Source organism: Mastomys coucha, unplaced genomic scaffold (genome assembly GCF_008632895.1).
Source record: "Mastomys coucha isolate ucsf_1 unplaced genomic scaffold, UCSF_Mcou_1 pScaffold3, whole genome shotgun sequence".
Classification (NCBI taxonomy): Eukaryota; Metazoa; Chordata; class Mammalia; order Rodentia; family Muridae; genus Mastomys; species Mastomys coucha.
In genome coordinates, this window is record NW_022196909.1 from 44,669,809 (window position 1) to 44,686,253 (window position 16,445).

General features: G+C 44.9%; 1 protein-coding gene across 5 annotated transcripts in view; it reads right to left on the reverse strand.

Moving 5' to 3' along the window:
- The window catches only part of Dnah8 (dynein axonemal heavy chain 8), a 253,949-nt gene that overhangs the window by 153,475 nt on the left and 84,029 nt on the right, over positions 1-16,445 (reverse strand). For all 5 annotated transcript variants that reach the window (XM_031346761.1, XM_031346760.1, XM_031346759.1 and 2 more), the window contains 9 exons: positions 14,168-14,268; positions 11,632-11,769; positions 10,778-11,018; positions 8,122-8,321; positions 6,660-6,813; positions 4,378-4,541; positions 2,671-2,773; positions 1,214-1,318; positions 144-305 (listed from right to left, as the gene is read on the reverse strand). In XM_031346761.1, coding sequence (XP_031202621.1) covers positions 144-305; positions 1,214-1,318; positions 2,671-2,773; positions 4,378-4,541; positions 6,660-6,813; positions 8,122-8,321; positions 10,778-11,018; positions 11,632-11,769; positions 14,168-14,268 — 1,368 coding nt within the window. The remainder of the gene's footprint in view (positions 1-143; positions 306-1,213; positions 1,319-2,670; positions 2,774-4,377; positions 4,542-6,659; positions 6,814-8,121; positions 8,322-10,777; positions 11,019-11,631; positions 11,770-14,167; positions 14,269-16,445) is intronic.

Sequence of the window (16,445 nt, forward strand, 5' to 3'; positions counted from 1 at the left end):
GGGGGGCGCTAGGAAATAGGCCAGCGTGGCTCGGAATAGAGAAGGCTGACAAGTAGGAGTTGACGGTGACCTCTGCCTGGCTGGGCTGAGCACGGCCCCTTATCTGTTTCCACACCTGCATTTTAGTGAACAACGGGCCTCACCTGTGCAGGGAAGTGGTTCAGGAACGGTAAGAGGAGAAAGCCCGAGTCGCTGATCTGATAGAAGGCAGACCGGATTATATTATGTAACGACGACATCTGTACTTTTAACAAGTCCAGAAGCCAAATCTCTACAGGACCTTTGGCCATAACAGGGGTGTCCAGCTTTAAAACAAAGCAAAACAAAACCAAAAACATACAAACATGTGGCCAATTATGAATAGGGTAGTTTTACAAATTGTCATACTCGATATAGCCTAGTACTGTGACAGAAAACAAGCTCTTCTATATTTCTTGTCAAATATCTACTGACTTATTTTGTGTATGTGAGCATTGTGTGCATGTGCATGCATAGGTGTGTTTGATAAGTGTACCCATGTAGTGGCCTCAGCTTTATTTGTATATTTTTATTATTCTCCTCTCCCCCCCCCCGTACATGTATGGGTGAGTGTGCGTGTGCATATGTGCCTCTGTGTGGGTGTATGCATGCGTGCATGTGCATGTGTATGAATATGCGTGTATGTGTGCTCATGAACTTGTGTGCAAGCATGTGCATGTGTGCATGTGCTTCTGTGCATGTGCAAGTATGTGCATGTGTGCATGTGCATGTATGTGTGACTGTGTGTGTGCGTGTGTGTGTGTGCATGTGCACTCCATGCACGTGGGGGCCCAAGAGGATGTCAGGTCTCCTGGAACTGGAGATATAAGTGGCTGTGAGCCACCTGGTGTGGGTGCTGGGGACCAATGTTGGATCCTCTGGGAGAGCAGCTAACACTCTTGACCACTGAGCCATCTCTCCAACTCCCTATGCAAAATATTAAAAAGCATGGGTGAACTAAGCTAAAAATCATGAAGAGAAAGGACTATAGAAAGGTTGTAGTCTACACACCAATGTACCTGGTGATAAAATGAGTCTCGGAGAAGTTAAACGGTGTACCTCCATAAATTCATAACAAGGGCAGAGCTGCAGAATTCCATCCCAAGGTCACTCACCCTGCTCCCCACACCCTCTTCTTTCTCCCCAACTTCGGCCTTCAGGGTAGTCCTAATAACAAAGTTTTTAAATAAATTACCATGATTTTCTCTCCTTCTCTTGATATAACGGCCATCATCCGATCATAGTCTTTAGCGTGGAAGGTCACCTCATTGATGTTATCAGACACTGCAGGGAGATGTGGCTGTAAGAGACACAGGGCAGAGCCAACACATCATACATGGGGCCAAGCATAAGCTGAGGTGCCGTTGAAAGCCTTAGTAGAGGCTGAAGAGATGGCTCAGCAGCTAAGAGCATCTGCTGTTCTTCCACAGGACCCAATGTCAATTCCCAGGATCCATATTGGCCAGCTCACAACCACCAATAACTCCAACTTCCAGGGACTCTGGTGCCTCCTTCTGGCCTCCATAGATACTGCACTTGTGTGCACATAAAATAAATACTTTTTAAAGCATAAAACCTCAGTATTTTTTTGTCTTCATGAGAGACAAGAGAACAATTTAATTTCTTAACTCAAAACTAAAAAGGAAATGGAAAAAAAAAAACGGCAACAGAAACTACTATAACCCCCTTGTTGAATGCAGAGGCCCACTGTACAGTTTGGGTTAGCTTAGAACTTACTCTGTACACCAGGCTGATTTTTGAACTCCGTTGCTCTTGCCTCAGCCTCCTGAGGGGCTGTGCTGTTACAAGTGTATGCTATGACCACCCAACTGTGCCCCATTTTTTAAAATTCCTATAGGATATTATCCTCCAGGCCTGCAAAGTCACTTCTTGTACCAGCTCAGAGGCCATCCCTTTCTATTCTCCAGAGGGAGACTGGGCCATACCATCCCCCTCCAACCCCCCCACTTCCCTGCTGGGCCCAGATCCCTCTTGCTTTCTCTCTCAACTGTGTGCATCTCCTTTCACAGCTGGAAAACCAAGATTCACCAGAAAACCAAGAGATAGGCAAGGCCATGGGGCTAGTGAATGGGGACGGTTGCATGCCACCTTTCCTGGACTGTGTGAGGTGAGTGGGCTCTAAAAACATACAGAACAGGACATGCTATCATCATGTTTTGTAGGCAGGCACGCATTCATGTATGTGCATGCGTTTTGTAGGAGGTGCACTGAATGTTTGTTACATGTCACTCCTCAAACATCATCTAACTTTTGTGAAAATGGGGGTTGTGTGTGTGTTGGAATTCACTGAATCAACTAGGCTGACTAGCCAGAGAACCCGAGAGGTCTACCAGTCTCTATCTTCTCTGTGCTGGTATGAGAAGCATGCACCTCTGTGCCCAGGACTTTTTATTTTTTTAATGTAGGTTGGGGGAATTGAACTTGGGTCCTCACGTCTGTATGGCAATGAAGTCAGTCACCTCCTAGTTGTACCGTCATGACTTTTGAGTCTCATCCATCCTGCCTTGTACTGTAAGGGTGTTAGTGCTGTTTTTCCATCCTTGGTCGTATATCCCACGGACGGATGGACGGACGGACGGACGGACGGACGGATGGACGGAGAGACTTAACCCTTAGATGTGTGCATCGTACCTGAATGGTGTGGGAGTCGCTGGCCTGTCCGAGGATTTCCAGCAGAACTGGATCGGAGACAAAGAAGAACCTTGGAAACAGCAATCGCTTCTTTTCCAAATACCTTCAAACGAGACGAGAGCGTCTTACCGGGTGATCCCTTCTGGGGGTTTGTGTGTGTGTGTGTGTGTGTTTCTCTGTGTTGGCCAATAAGAGAAGAGCAAACACCAATGGGCATTTCTCACTGGCCTCTGAGATATCTGGTAAGATCTGACATCCCAGAGGAAGGCATTCAGGAAAATCAGGGGGGCTTGACAATGATAAGGGGGGGAGCGGGGGCTCCTCTCGCTCATCTGTCACCATCTTCCTTCTCATTGGGAGCCTTCCTATGAACCTTTGTGGTTTTGAGGATGGTACAGTAGATACCTAACCATGACATTGGAACAGAGAGGGATAGACCTGGATGAACTGGGACATATCACCGCCATATTTTAAATAGAAATTAAGAATGGTTCCACTGGAACTTTTAATAGCTTCAAGAAATGTCCTTAGGGGAAAACGTATCTTGTGTGTTTGTCGTGCCAGCTCTCCTTGAACTGACACCCCTGCCTTCTGCCCAAACTGGGCTCAGCATAATCCCCTAAAAGATAGCCTGGCATCTGTAAATGTGACGTCATGAGGAGAGGGGACCTCTGAGGACATAACGGATCCAAAGGGCTTTCTTTAAAAAGAGAACTTCTGTGTTTGCTTAGCACACGTGTGTGTCCTGCGATCCCAAGGAAACAGCGGCCTATATCCAGGTGAGCCATACACCCAACCACAAGAGCCCTCACAGGAGAAACAGAGGCAGTGACGGTCACGAGAAGACACACTCGTGAGGTTATGACACAAGCCCCAGAAGCCCCAAAGCCACCATGGTTCTGTCACAAGCTCCAAAGGAAGCCAACACCTTGATTTCACACTTCTTGCCACCAGAACTAGGAATATGTGTGTGTGTATATATATGTATGTATATGTGTTTGTATATGTGTGTATGTATATGTTTGTATGTGTGTATGTATGTATGTATATGTGTGTGTACATATGTGTACATATGTGTATGTATATGTGTATGTATATGTATTTATGGGTATGGGTATATATGTATATGTGTAGGTATATGTATGTATGGGTATGGGTATATATGTATATGTGCATGTATATGTACATATATGTATGTACATGCCAATGTGCATGTATATGTGTGTATATATTTGTATATGTATATGTATGTATATGTGCATGTCTATATGTATGTATATGTGTGTATATGTATGTATATATATGTATGTGTATATGTGTATATATGTATATGTATGTGTATGTACATGTCTATGTGCATGTCTATGTGTGTATATATTTGTATATGTACATTATGTGTATGTATATGTGTATGTGCATGTCTATGTGTATGTATGTGTGTGTATGTACGTGTGTATATATGTGTATGTATGTGTATGTATATGGTGCTTCAAGCCGTCAGTTTGTGGTGATTGGCACAACAGCCCTAGGAAGCTAGTGCAGTGCCTCAGCCCAGCCATTCCCCATCCTCCTTACTGAAAAATTGAATTTGTGGGAATTTTAGATTGCTATTTCCAGTGGAACCATCCACAGAAACACCTGAAATGCACACAGCCCTTACTAAGTGGTTTATGATGAAGCGTGGCCTAGGGAAGGGTGGCCTCTTACCCTGTGAGGGACTTCTGACAGACTTCCAGCTGCTCGTGTAGATGGGGCAGGAGCTGCCCCATGGTCTCATCCCCAACACAGCAGCTGATCACATTGGGGTTCTCGTGAGCTCGCTGCATGATCTTTACCCACGACTTGTCAATATTCTGGAAACGTTTGGCTTCCTAAAAGCAGATCCATGGTTGGGTAAAGGTTAGCGGCTAGATCACGGAAAAGAACAAGCCCTTGGAGTTGAAGATTCCTCCCAGTTCTTCAAACCCAGCCTGTGCTCATCTCGCTTAGACCAAAAAAAAAAAAAAAAAAATGTTCATCTGAATTAATTCTGAAGAACGAGACCCCAAACCTATAAAGCCGCTTATTAAAATGCGGCTCGGTCGCAATGGGGCTCGTCGCTTATTTGTTTCCTTGCATTTAATATAGTTTTTGAAGTGCCACATGATTAATTTGCAGAGCTATCAACTTAAAGTTCAAATCTAGTCTTTCGGCACCCCAGGTGTTTTGGGTTGATGAGCGAACTGAAGAGGCGCGGAGATAATTTGATCCTGAGTCCTTGGAATCATCAGAGCTCCGCATTACCTCAGGGAAAAGGGAGCAGGGATGGGGAGAGACGGAAACCGCAAAACAAAGCCTCATTTACATACTCGCAAATAAAAACTCTCTGCGTGCTGTGGGTGATATTAAGTTTTTCATTCGGTTGCAAAGAACGCCCCTGGAAACTGGCATAATTTTTTGTCTCTTCTTAAAGTGCCTTTTTCTAATTAGAAATAGACTTTAGTATTCGATTCTAGAAGACATTCTGTTGCAAAGAGAAACGAGCCATTTTGGTGCTTTTTAAGCTTTTGATTTACAATCTGCACAGATCCTACCTACGGACAGACAAACGTAAGATGTGCGGACTTAGCCGTGTGAGAGAAAAGTTACCTACTGGAAGAGTAAAACGGTTTGTCTTCCTTCTTTGGAGACAAGGCTGCATGAAGCCCAAAGCTGGCCTCCATCTCGCCACGTACCCAAGGATAACCTTGGATTTCTCATGCTCCTGCCTTCATCTGGGATTTGAACCCAGGGCCTCACGAGTGTTAGGCAGACACTACACTGGGGAGCCCCATCCTCAGCCTGTTTCAAAGGCTCCAAGTAGAGCTGCTGTTTCAATACATAGTTCTACTGTTTCAAATGTTCTGATACATAGTTCTAAAACTGCTTCCTCCCCCACCCACTTCCTGACCTGCTGGGTTCACTACTATTTCAGCTGTGCTTAACTAAACATAGGTTTAAGTTTAGCACTATTATCAGAGGACTGCTTCAAGAGATGAAGGACGTTCCACAAGTTAGTGGCCCTCCATTTGAATGGATGTTAACCTACCCAATCTCAAGACATCTCACCATGTGAACCTATGGACTTGCTTCTTTCTCCTAGTGTAAATCAGAAATCAGTACCCCTATATTTCTGTGTTCCAATAAAACTTTATTTAAATTTATTTTAAAATTGAATTATGTGTAGGGGGGGCAGGAGGGGGTTGTTATCCGGGACCACCTATGGAAACTACAAGAGGATGTGGGATACCCCGGAGCTGGAGAAGCAGGCAGTTGTGAGCCACTTAATGAGGGCGCTAGGAATCAAACTCAGGTCCTTCTACAAGAGCAGCGTGACTCTTTAACAGCTGAGTCATCTCTCAAAACTAAAACTTTATTTTTTTTTTAAACAAGTGTCTGGGCTGTAGTTTGCCAACTCCTGACATAATTTATCAAGAATTGACCACATGGACCAGAAAGACGGCTCTCAGGTAAAGACGCCTGACACCAAGCAGGATGACGTGAGTTCAAATCTCCGGGGCCCACATGGGAGACGAGAGAATTGAGAGAATCACTCGCAAGGCTCATCTCCACAGGTATAGCATGGCATCTGTGCATGCACACACATCCATATGTGCACATGTGCACACAAAATAAATAAAATATATAAAAAAAAAAAAACAAAAAAAAAACACACAAAAAAAAAAACCATTAAGACGTAACCATGTATCTTTGACATAGGTGGCACCAAATATTCTTTTAATAGTCACAGGAATTGAACCCAGGTCCAGGATTTGATCAATGCTAGGCAAGCCCTGTACCCCTAAACCTTACTTCCAACCTTCTTTTTCATTTTCATTCTGGGAGGGAGTCTCACAGAGTAGCCCAGCAATCCCCCTGTCTCAGATTCATGAGTAGCTGAGATCGCAGGCCTGCACCACCAGGCTCCGCTCACCAAATACTTTTTTTATAAAGGTGAAAGCTCTTCTTACCTGCGGTAGCTGCTTGGCAATGTCACCACCCACAAAGACAGCTTCAAGATAGACCCACAGGTTCTGGACTATCAGCCACTCTTCAATGATATCGGAGGAGGTGGACAACTTATAGACCCAATTCTGGATATTTTTTTTAAACGGGGTATTGTATCTAAAAGCAGAGAACAGAAAATTTATTTCTGACTGTGGCCGGTGCTGGGGTGCACTCTGCTGACATATTTGGGCTTCACAGATCTCCGGGAGGAGGGTGTCTCCCAGAATGAGAGATTTTTCAAATAAGTATGTACTCTCCCCAGCAGGGCCCTATGCATGCTGGGAACTGACTTCCAAATGAACTCTCCTTCCAGAGACCCCTGAGAAGGCTGAGTTTTGTGGTGCTGCAAGTATATTCTACCAGGTTATGTCCAAGTATAAGATTCAAGGACTCAAATCCGATGACTCCTCTGGCTTTCCCAGGGTGCCTGCATACATACAATATACACACAAATACACACAGGTACACATATATTAAAACAACAACAATAAACCCCACTGCAGTTAATTAGGAGAATGGAAGCTACAAATGCTCAAACCAAAGACCCAGATCTCTTGGCTGCTCTCTCTCTTCTGGTCAACCTACAGCCTGATTTCAAGAGGTTTTCATGCATGCTGGTCTCAGTGGAAAATCTGCAATGACCTGTGGGTACCGCCAGCCCTCGAAGTCCAGGAAGCAATGACTACGGTACGTTTGCTTCTCACAGGAGCACTCAGGTTCAAATAGTGGATCTTTGCCTCAATAAACTACCCACAATTCCCTCACCCAGGATCTTTACAAGCTGGGGCCTGAGGTCATGCTGGATGCCGGTGATTAGCGAGGGATTCTCAGCTTAGAGAAGGAGAATGCCCATGTTCCCTGGACATCTGCCTCTGTCGATGACGGAGCTGTGTGGTGTTTCTTCGGAATGAGAGGGAAGGGATAAGCAAAGGCTGCTGGAGCTGGAGAGAGATGGCTCAGCAGTTTAAAATGCTGGCCGAGTTCCGTTCCCAGCATCCGTACCGGATGATTCACAACCACCTGTAACTCCGGTTCCAGGGGATCCAACGCCCCCTTCAGGAGTCTACTACGGGCACCTGTATACACAGCACAGACTGATAGATACGTACATGTAATCTAAAGAAAACAAAACCCTGAGATCAGCTGTGAGGGTTGCTCTCCCTCTCTTTGTAGGGAGCATAGTGCTGGTTGTGGCTAACACGCAGGAGAGCCCCCATTCCTGGGAAAATACGGGAGATGGTACCTCTGATGGAGCGGTCATGAGTCTTAGGAAAAAATAGACACCGCATACAGGTACACACAAAAGTGTGAACGGTTGGGGCAGAATCTGATTAAATGTCCCAGCTACAAAAAAACTAGGTTGTACCTATTCATTTGTGATGCTAAACACCAAATTTCAACCTTACCCATGAGTTATAAAATTACCTGTTGCTTAGCAAGGAGCCTAAGATCATCAAGCTGTCCTCCATTAGGGTGATAATCTCTCCAGACTCCGTCCCTTTGAGCAGGAGCTCGCCCTTGCCCTTAAATGCTGCAAAGCTCAGGTTTTGGTTGGTCCAGTTCTCAATCACCTGGGTCAGCTTAGCTTCGATGTCCTTCTCCTTAATGGCAGATATGCAGATATCCTTTCACGGAAGAGAGGAGAACGGGTCATGGGCTCTCAACCACACCTTCTGTGCACCATAAAACCACAGCACCCGGAGCACAGAAGGGACTGGAAGTCACCAGAAGAGACCAGAAGTCACCTTGCTGGGCACCTTGACTTGTAGCTGAGAAAGCCAAGATTCCCAGCGCTGCAGGTTCACATTAGAACCAATTACAATCTAGAAAAGGCAAGACAGGCCGGGCGGCGGTGGCACACGCCTTTAATCCCAGCACTTGAGAGGCGGAAGCAGGCGGATTTCTGAGTTCGAGGCCAGCCTGGTCTGCAGAGTGAATTCCGGGGCAACCAGGACTACACAGAGAAACCCTGTCTCTAAAAAACAAAAAAAAAAAAAAGAAAGAAAGAAAGAAAGGAAGGAAGGAAGGAAGGAAAGGAGAAAAGAAGGAAGGAAAGAAGAAAGAAAAGGCAGCCAGGTGGGATGGCTCAGCGGCAGATAAATGGTGCTTGCCACCCAGCCTGATGATGTGAGCCCAGTCCCCCGGAGCCCCTGTGGTCTGAGAGAACCAACTTCTGGAAGTTGTCCTACAGTTTTCACACGTAGGTACATACACAATAAACAATGATTTAAAATATGGGGAAGGAAAACTGCAATGCTATTTTACATTTTTTTTAACTCAAAATAGCCTTTGTAAGAAGCGCTGGTTTAAAAAGTTGAAACAAAACATCGAACTCACCAAAAACAAGATGCATAAATACCATAAAAAAAATTTTTTTTTTAAATATAAGTACTAGCTGAAAGACAGGAGGGTAGACTGGCAGGCTCTAACGAGAATGCGTTTCGGGTGATCGTTTATCTTAACGTTGACATCAGTATGTACCTAATAAACCCCCATCCACTCTCCATTTCACCAGAATACGTCAGAAACCCTGGACACTGTAAGTCTGCATGATTAATGTTGTTACCCACATTCTTCCCAACTATCTCCTTCTTGCTGGCCACAACTCCAATCTGACCAGCTCTGCACCTTTAACATGTGCCAGCCTTATGGGTGTGGCACATTTTCTTATTTTGCTGTCAACCGTTCTTCAGCGAGCAGACGAACCACGCTACTCACGCAACCTATTTTGAAGGAGTAAAGAAAAGTTCAAATTCTCCTTTTCCAAGAAATATAGAAAGCAAAATAACTCCTTTTTTTATTTTGCTTTGTTTTTCAAGACAGTGTTTCTCTGCATAGCCCTGGCTGTCCTGGAACTCACTCTGTAGACCAGGCTGGCCTCAAACTCAGAAAATCTGCCTGTGTCTGCCTCCCAAGTGCTGGGATTAAAGGCATGTACCACCATTGCCTGGCTTTTTTTTTTTTTTTAACAACTCTTAAGAATCGAGAAAAAAATCAAGGCTGGATGTGATGGCAGACAGGGAGACAGAAGACAGATTGCTGGGAGTTTGAGACCAACCTGGCCTACATAGTGAGTTCCAGGCCAGCCAGGGCTACATAATGAGACCCTATATCCAAAATACATACATGCACACACACACACACACACACACACACACACACACACACACACACAAATCAAAAAAAAAAAATCACCGAGGATGGAAAGATGGTTGGGTAGATAAAAACCCTTGTGGAGGACCCGAATTCAGTTCCTAGCACCCACATCATACGGGTCACAACTGTCTATAACTCCAGCTCCAAGGGACCTGATGTCCTCCGTTGTGCTGTGTGGACACTGACAATCATATGCACATTAATTGTGTGTACTTCTCACACATACACACACATGTATAAAAATAAAATAAATCTTAAAATAAAACAACGTAAAGATCTGGGAAAGGTATCCAGGAGGGGGAATACAGCACAGGCGCTCTCTTGTGCTGAAGCTAAAACAAAGTAAATGCTAACAGAGAAGGAAGAAGAGCGAACCTGGCAGGAAGGAAGGGAAAAGGGGAGGCGCCAACGCCAGAATCCAGAGGGAGAGGAGAAAGGAGCCCTAGCATCGCAACCCAGAGCAAGGTGACCATTCTTCACGGTGGCATTGATTGTGCATTAAATGAAGAACCAGAGAAGGCAGTGGGGCTCAGAGACCACACACACAAGGAAATGAAAAAGAGATACATGGAAATGTGAGTTGCCCGGATCTGACCATGATCACAAATGACACATTCTGTACAGGTGTTGAATCCTCACTCTTGAGTTCCACAAATATGTACAAACATGTTTAGGGTAAATCTAAAAATAAAATAAATGTCAGAGCTGGAGAGATGATGGCTCAGTGGCTCCTGACACCCATCCTACGCAGCTCAAAACCACCTGGAACTCCAGCTCCGGGGGATCTGGCGCTTCTTCTGGCCTCTGAAGGCACTGCACCCTCATGCACATAGCCCCACACAACCACACATAAATACGTTTTCATGAAAGAAAGAGGCCACGTTCCTTAGTGGCTTACTGATCCCTCCCTCCCTCCCACACTCACTTCAATATCATCCTTGTTCTTCAGGAGTGGGGCTTCCATGATATTTCTCAGACAGAACGCGTCCGATTCCACATCGAACGGGGTGCCGGTGAGCTCCGAGATGCGGTCCCAATGCCTCTGCTTCATCGCCTTGTTGGTCATCATCTCTAGCAGCGGACATGACTCACTGAAGTCGTCTATTCTTTTTTTGAGGTCCAGAAACGCCTGCCAGTCTTTGAGTCCTTTGGGAAGTTTTCGACATCTTTCAGGAAGAGAAAGAAAAAAAAAAAAAGATCCTCACCTATGAAGCTATAGTTGTTTTGGTTTTTAAGAAAGTCCCCCCCCTCCCGCCACGACCCCCAGCCTTTGAAGAAAGCATTATAAACAGACAGCGATAATGTGTATGCCTGTTTTGCTTGCGTGTATGTGTACTGTTTATATGCCTGGTGTCCAAAGGGACCAAAAGAGGGCATTGAATCCCATAAAACTGAGAGAGAGTTGCGAGCTACCATGCAAATGCTAAGAATAGCATCCAGGTCCTTTGGAAGAACAGCCAGTGCTCTGAATCGCTATGCCATCTCTCCAGCCCCGGATATGCCCCCTTCGTTTTTTTACCCTATATATGGGTATGTTGGGTAGGTGCACCATGTGCATGCAGTACCCAGAGAGGCCTTAAGAGGGTGCCCTGGAGTTAGAGTTACAAGTGGTTCTTGGCCACCTAATGTGGTTGCCAGGGAACTGACCTGGGGTCCACAGAGAGAACAAGTCGCACTCTTAACCACTGAGCCATCTCTCTAGCCTTAGCTTGTGAACAATCCTAGGGGAGCCTTGTAAGACAGACACTAAGGAAGTGAGCTAACGTAACGGAGGCTCACCTGTTCTGGAATTCCTGCAGCTCTGCGTTGATCTTTTCAATGTCTACATCTCCCCAGAGGATCTCGTAATAGCCGCTGATGCTGCCCATGACGGTGTCGTACAGGCCGTAGAGCTTCTGCAGCAGGTTGAGCTCCTTTCTGGGGAACAAAATAATGGCCTGAGGAATGTCACTCGGACACGAGAGGCACACAGCAGTAGTGGTTCCCAATACAAAGTCTTCGTTAAGCTCCGTCAAGAAGGTTGAGTCCTACCTACAACATCCTAAATCAGAGAATCACTTGGCATGGACCAACAGCTTAATCATTTTGTAAGGGACAAATCTGGACTCTCTTCTACATCTAAGGCACATACTACGTTGTTAGTTACCCTGGTTTTTGGTTGGTTGGTTGGTTGGTTTCTTGGAGACAGGGGCTCACTATGTAGCCCCGGCTGGCCTGGAGCTCACTATATAAACCAGGCTGGCTTTGAACTCATATCATCCCCCTGCCTCTGCCTCCAGAGTGCTGGGATTAAAAGTGTGCAGCATCACACCCAGCTCCAGTTATCCTACCTTTCAATTTTTTAAATCATTTTTCTTTTCCATGATCCTAAGAATAATTTCATTTTCTCCTCAGAGGTTGTGCCAAGTCATGTTAAAGGCAAAATAGCAAAATAAGAGTTATTCCACATCAGGTTAAAGGTGTGTAAAATAAGAGGGGGACAGAAGAATCATGACATTTTCTACAGGGTGACATCACAGTAGAAAATCACTACTTTATCATCCTTTGGGTGACACGCTGTGTTTCAACAAACTATAAAAACAGAGTCCCGACGGCAGTGTTTCTGGATCCTTCCTTTTTCCAACCTTTCCCTAGAGCAGCCGGGAATTCAGAATGACTCAGTGACTTCCTAGAACAACACAGAAACAAACTGACAACTGAACCAGAGTTCAGGTTCATTAAACTCCATACTTTGTGATCAATGGTGGATTTCAGAGGCTAGAAAGATGGCTCAGCAGATAGGAGTGCTTGTAGCCAAGCCGGATGACCTGAGTTTGAACCCTAAGTCCCACACAGTGGAAATAATTGATGCACAGAAGTGGCACAACAGAGACACGCGCACAGAGACACACACACACACAGAGACTGTGGCACACATACACACACACACGATTAAAAATAAATATAAATAAATGTAATTGTTAAATATCACTAAATAAATGGTCCATGAGTCAAGTGGCTACATGTCCTGCTATCCTAGAGATTAGCACACTGAATCTCATGCCAAGTGTGCGAGTAAGAACTCCTCATTGACCACGTAAAAAGGAAGATGTTCGAGAACCCTGCCTCAGATCACCTAATTTAACAAGCCACAGACAAGAATCAGATACCTGCAAGACTAACATAAACTGGTGAACAGGTGACATTTGGAGATGAGTGTTTTAGAAGGGAAATGAAAGCCATCTACCCCAAAAGGCCGGCTGAGTCATTCATCGATCTGCCAATGAAAGTCAACAGCCAAGACTCTGAAAGTGCTGTCATAGTGCCCTTCCCCAGGTGCTGGGGGCTTCATACACGGTAGGCAAGCACCCGACCACCATGGCATGCCCCAGCCTCAGTGCTGCTTTTCAGAAGTGATAGAGTTAAGATCCCATTGGCTGTGTCCTGCTTAAGTCCCAGATATAAAATCAAGCAAGTTATTTAACCGTCAATTTTAATACAATCTATGTCTACCCTACGAGACAGAGCACCCTTGATGTAAATGTAGTCAGAAGAGAAGTAAAAAGCATTGGGGTCGAAATTTCAATCCCGTCCAAAATTAATGAGAAGGAGAAGCAAACCATAAGCAAACTTTGGGCGAGCCCAGAATTACTGCAATGGGTTTTCTCCAGCAACCTTCTTTCATGTGTGTGTGTGTGTGTGTGTGTGTGTGTGTGTGTGTGTGCGTGCGTGCGTGCGTGCATGCCTGTGTGTGTGTGTGTGTGTGTGTGTGTTAGTTATTCTTCTGCTACTATGATACAATACTCTGACCAAAGAACTTCCAGAAGGAGGGGTTTATTTTAGCTCCGATTTGTGGCAATGGTGATTTACAGAGGATGTTGAGGCTGCTGGTCACACAGATGGCTCCAAGAAGGAGGGGTTTATTTTAGCTCAAAGTTTGAGGTTACTGTCCTCTAGAGGGAACTTCGAGGTGGCTGGTTACACGGCATGCGGTCAAGAAGTACAAAGTGGCGAATGCTGGCACTCAGTTTGCATTCTCCTTTTTATACAGTGTAGGATCCCAGCCTAGGGGATGACGCCACCCACAGCGAGAGGTTCTTACCACTTCAGTTACCCTGACAATCGCCCATGGGCATGGCCTGGGGTCCACCTCCCAAGTGATTCTAGATCTCAAGTTGATAGATAAAATGAAGGACCACAGAGATTAAGCTCCTAACAAGTCAGTAACAGTAAGTATAAGGTGAATATTTAGGGGTCACCTAAAGCCATGTTCTTTCCTGTAGGTGGGCAGTACTTACTCATCTGCCTGGAATACTTGCAAGTTTTCAGAACTTACCTAGTTTTGTGTAAAACCTCATAGTCAGTCACTGGTAATCCAAAAAGTTGTTCCCCAGATGAATATGTGACAAATTTCCTCCATAGATCATCGAAATTGGCCTATAACAAAGATTTTTTTAATGTTTTACTGACATAGAATTAATTCAGGTCCCATTAAAGTATGATTTATTATAATTGAGAGAAAGGGTAACGCACATGAAAGGAAGGATTTGTGGGGCAAATTTATTCTTATCCAAGCCACCAGAGGAAAGCAGAACACTTAGGGAAGTTAACTTTCAAGCATTCTACACGCATCCCTTTTATATTAAATTAATTCCTTAACGAACTAAGTGATCTCCAGAAATGCTATATTTCAAATCCCCGTCTGCACGTTTGAAGGTAATAAAATGGCATTTTAGAAACCTTTAATTTGGGCTTTTTCACTACTTTAGCAATCTCTCCCCCTCCCAGAGGACGCCAAAGTGGGAGATGCATTAGCCTAAGAGAGCCAACTCATTTAGGTAGGGTACAGAGAAATCTAGAAATTGTAACGCCAAAGCTAACACACACCTTTCCCTTTCTTAAGATTAATTTTATTTTTAACTGTGTGTGAACAGCATCTGCGTGCATACACACACTTGTGTTCAGTGCCCGTGGAGGCCAGAAGGAGGCATCCGTTCCTCTAGAGTTGGAGTTAAAGGTGGTTGTGAGCCACCATGTGGATGCTGGGGTCCCAACTCAGATCCTCTGCAAGAAGATTGATGCCTTAACTGCTGGGTTATCCTTCTCTCAGGAACCCTTCTTACAAATGTTTAATTAGGGGCTGGCAAGATGGCTCAACGGGTAAGAGCACTGACTGCTCTTCCAAAGGTCCTGAGATTGGATCTCAGCAACCACATGGTGGTTCATGATCACCAATAATGAGATCTGATACCTCTTCTGGTGCGTCTGGAGAGTGAGCAGGGATGGAGCAAGCGGGGTTGACTGGAGCAAGCAGTGGTCCTAAAATTAATTCCCAACAACCACATGAGGGCCTACAACCATCTGTACAGCTACAGTGTACTCATATGCATGAAATAAATAAATAAATCTTTTAAAAAATGTTTAATTAAAAGTTAATAGTATATACTTGATTGTTAAAATGTGACCCTTGTTCAAAGTACAGATACAACAGTAGTGACCAATCTGTTACAATGTAAGCATGCCATGAAAGTCCCTTTCCCAAGGTTACACATCTCCCTTCATGCCCCTGCTTAGCTCTCACTGTTGAGCCTGTGCACAAACTAAATCCTCCTTCACCTGCCTGACTCTGTTTATTCCTCTGAAACGCACCTAAGATGCCTCTTCTTCCAGAGAGCCTTCTCTGCTTGCCCCAGTAGCTCCCATTTAGGCTGGGAGACCCATACCCTACTTCCAAATTCCAAATCTCCATAACTGGATCACAGTGCTTGCCACATGGCTTCAGAATCATGTCCTTTGGCTTGCTGTTGTCCCCATTTTAGTAGCTTAGAGATAACAACCAGCTCCTAGCTGAAGTTCTATGGACAAAGCCGCATAGCGAGTATCTGGTATTTTCTTCAGATTTATTTATTTTTATTGTATGTGTATAAGCATTTGTCTATATGTGTGTATGTGCACTGTGTGTGTGCAATACCCAAAGAGGCCAGAAGGGGGCACTGGACTCCCTGGAACTGGAGTTACAGATGATTTTGAGTCACCATGTGGGTGCTAAGAACCAAACCCGGGTTCCCCTGCAGGAACAGCAAGTGCTTGGAACCACTGAGCCATCGCTCCAGCCCTCACCCCCCTTTTAATTACTGAGAATGCAAGGAGGACAGGAAATACAAAAGTATTCTAGAGCCACTGCAGGAAATAGAGTTTTTAAGGTGGGGTAGGGGCAGAAATAGGAAACCGAATTCCTTTGGGCTCATGGTGGCCAAATTTACTGAGCGCTCCAGGAATTTACAAAATAGTCATCCAGATGGAGAAAGACAATGGATGGTTGGTCTGACCCAAGGAATATTAGACAGTATGGACCAAGGGAGTTAAAGAAATACATATAAAAGGGAGACTAACACTGAGGACAAGCTAAGTAGGGAGATCACTGTGCAACTTTAAACTCTTACACGGATAACAACATGCCGTCCTATTGGTTTTCTTCATTGTATCTACCAGAAGCGAGCTAAGAAATGGACAAAGTATCAAGTTCACAACTGTCAAGATATCATTCCCCAAAAAACTGAGATTCTATGCACAGCTAAGAGGGAGGGAGGGACAGAGGGAAGAAGGGAAGGAGG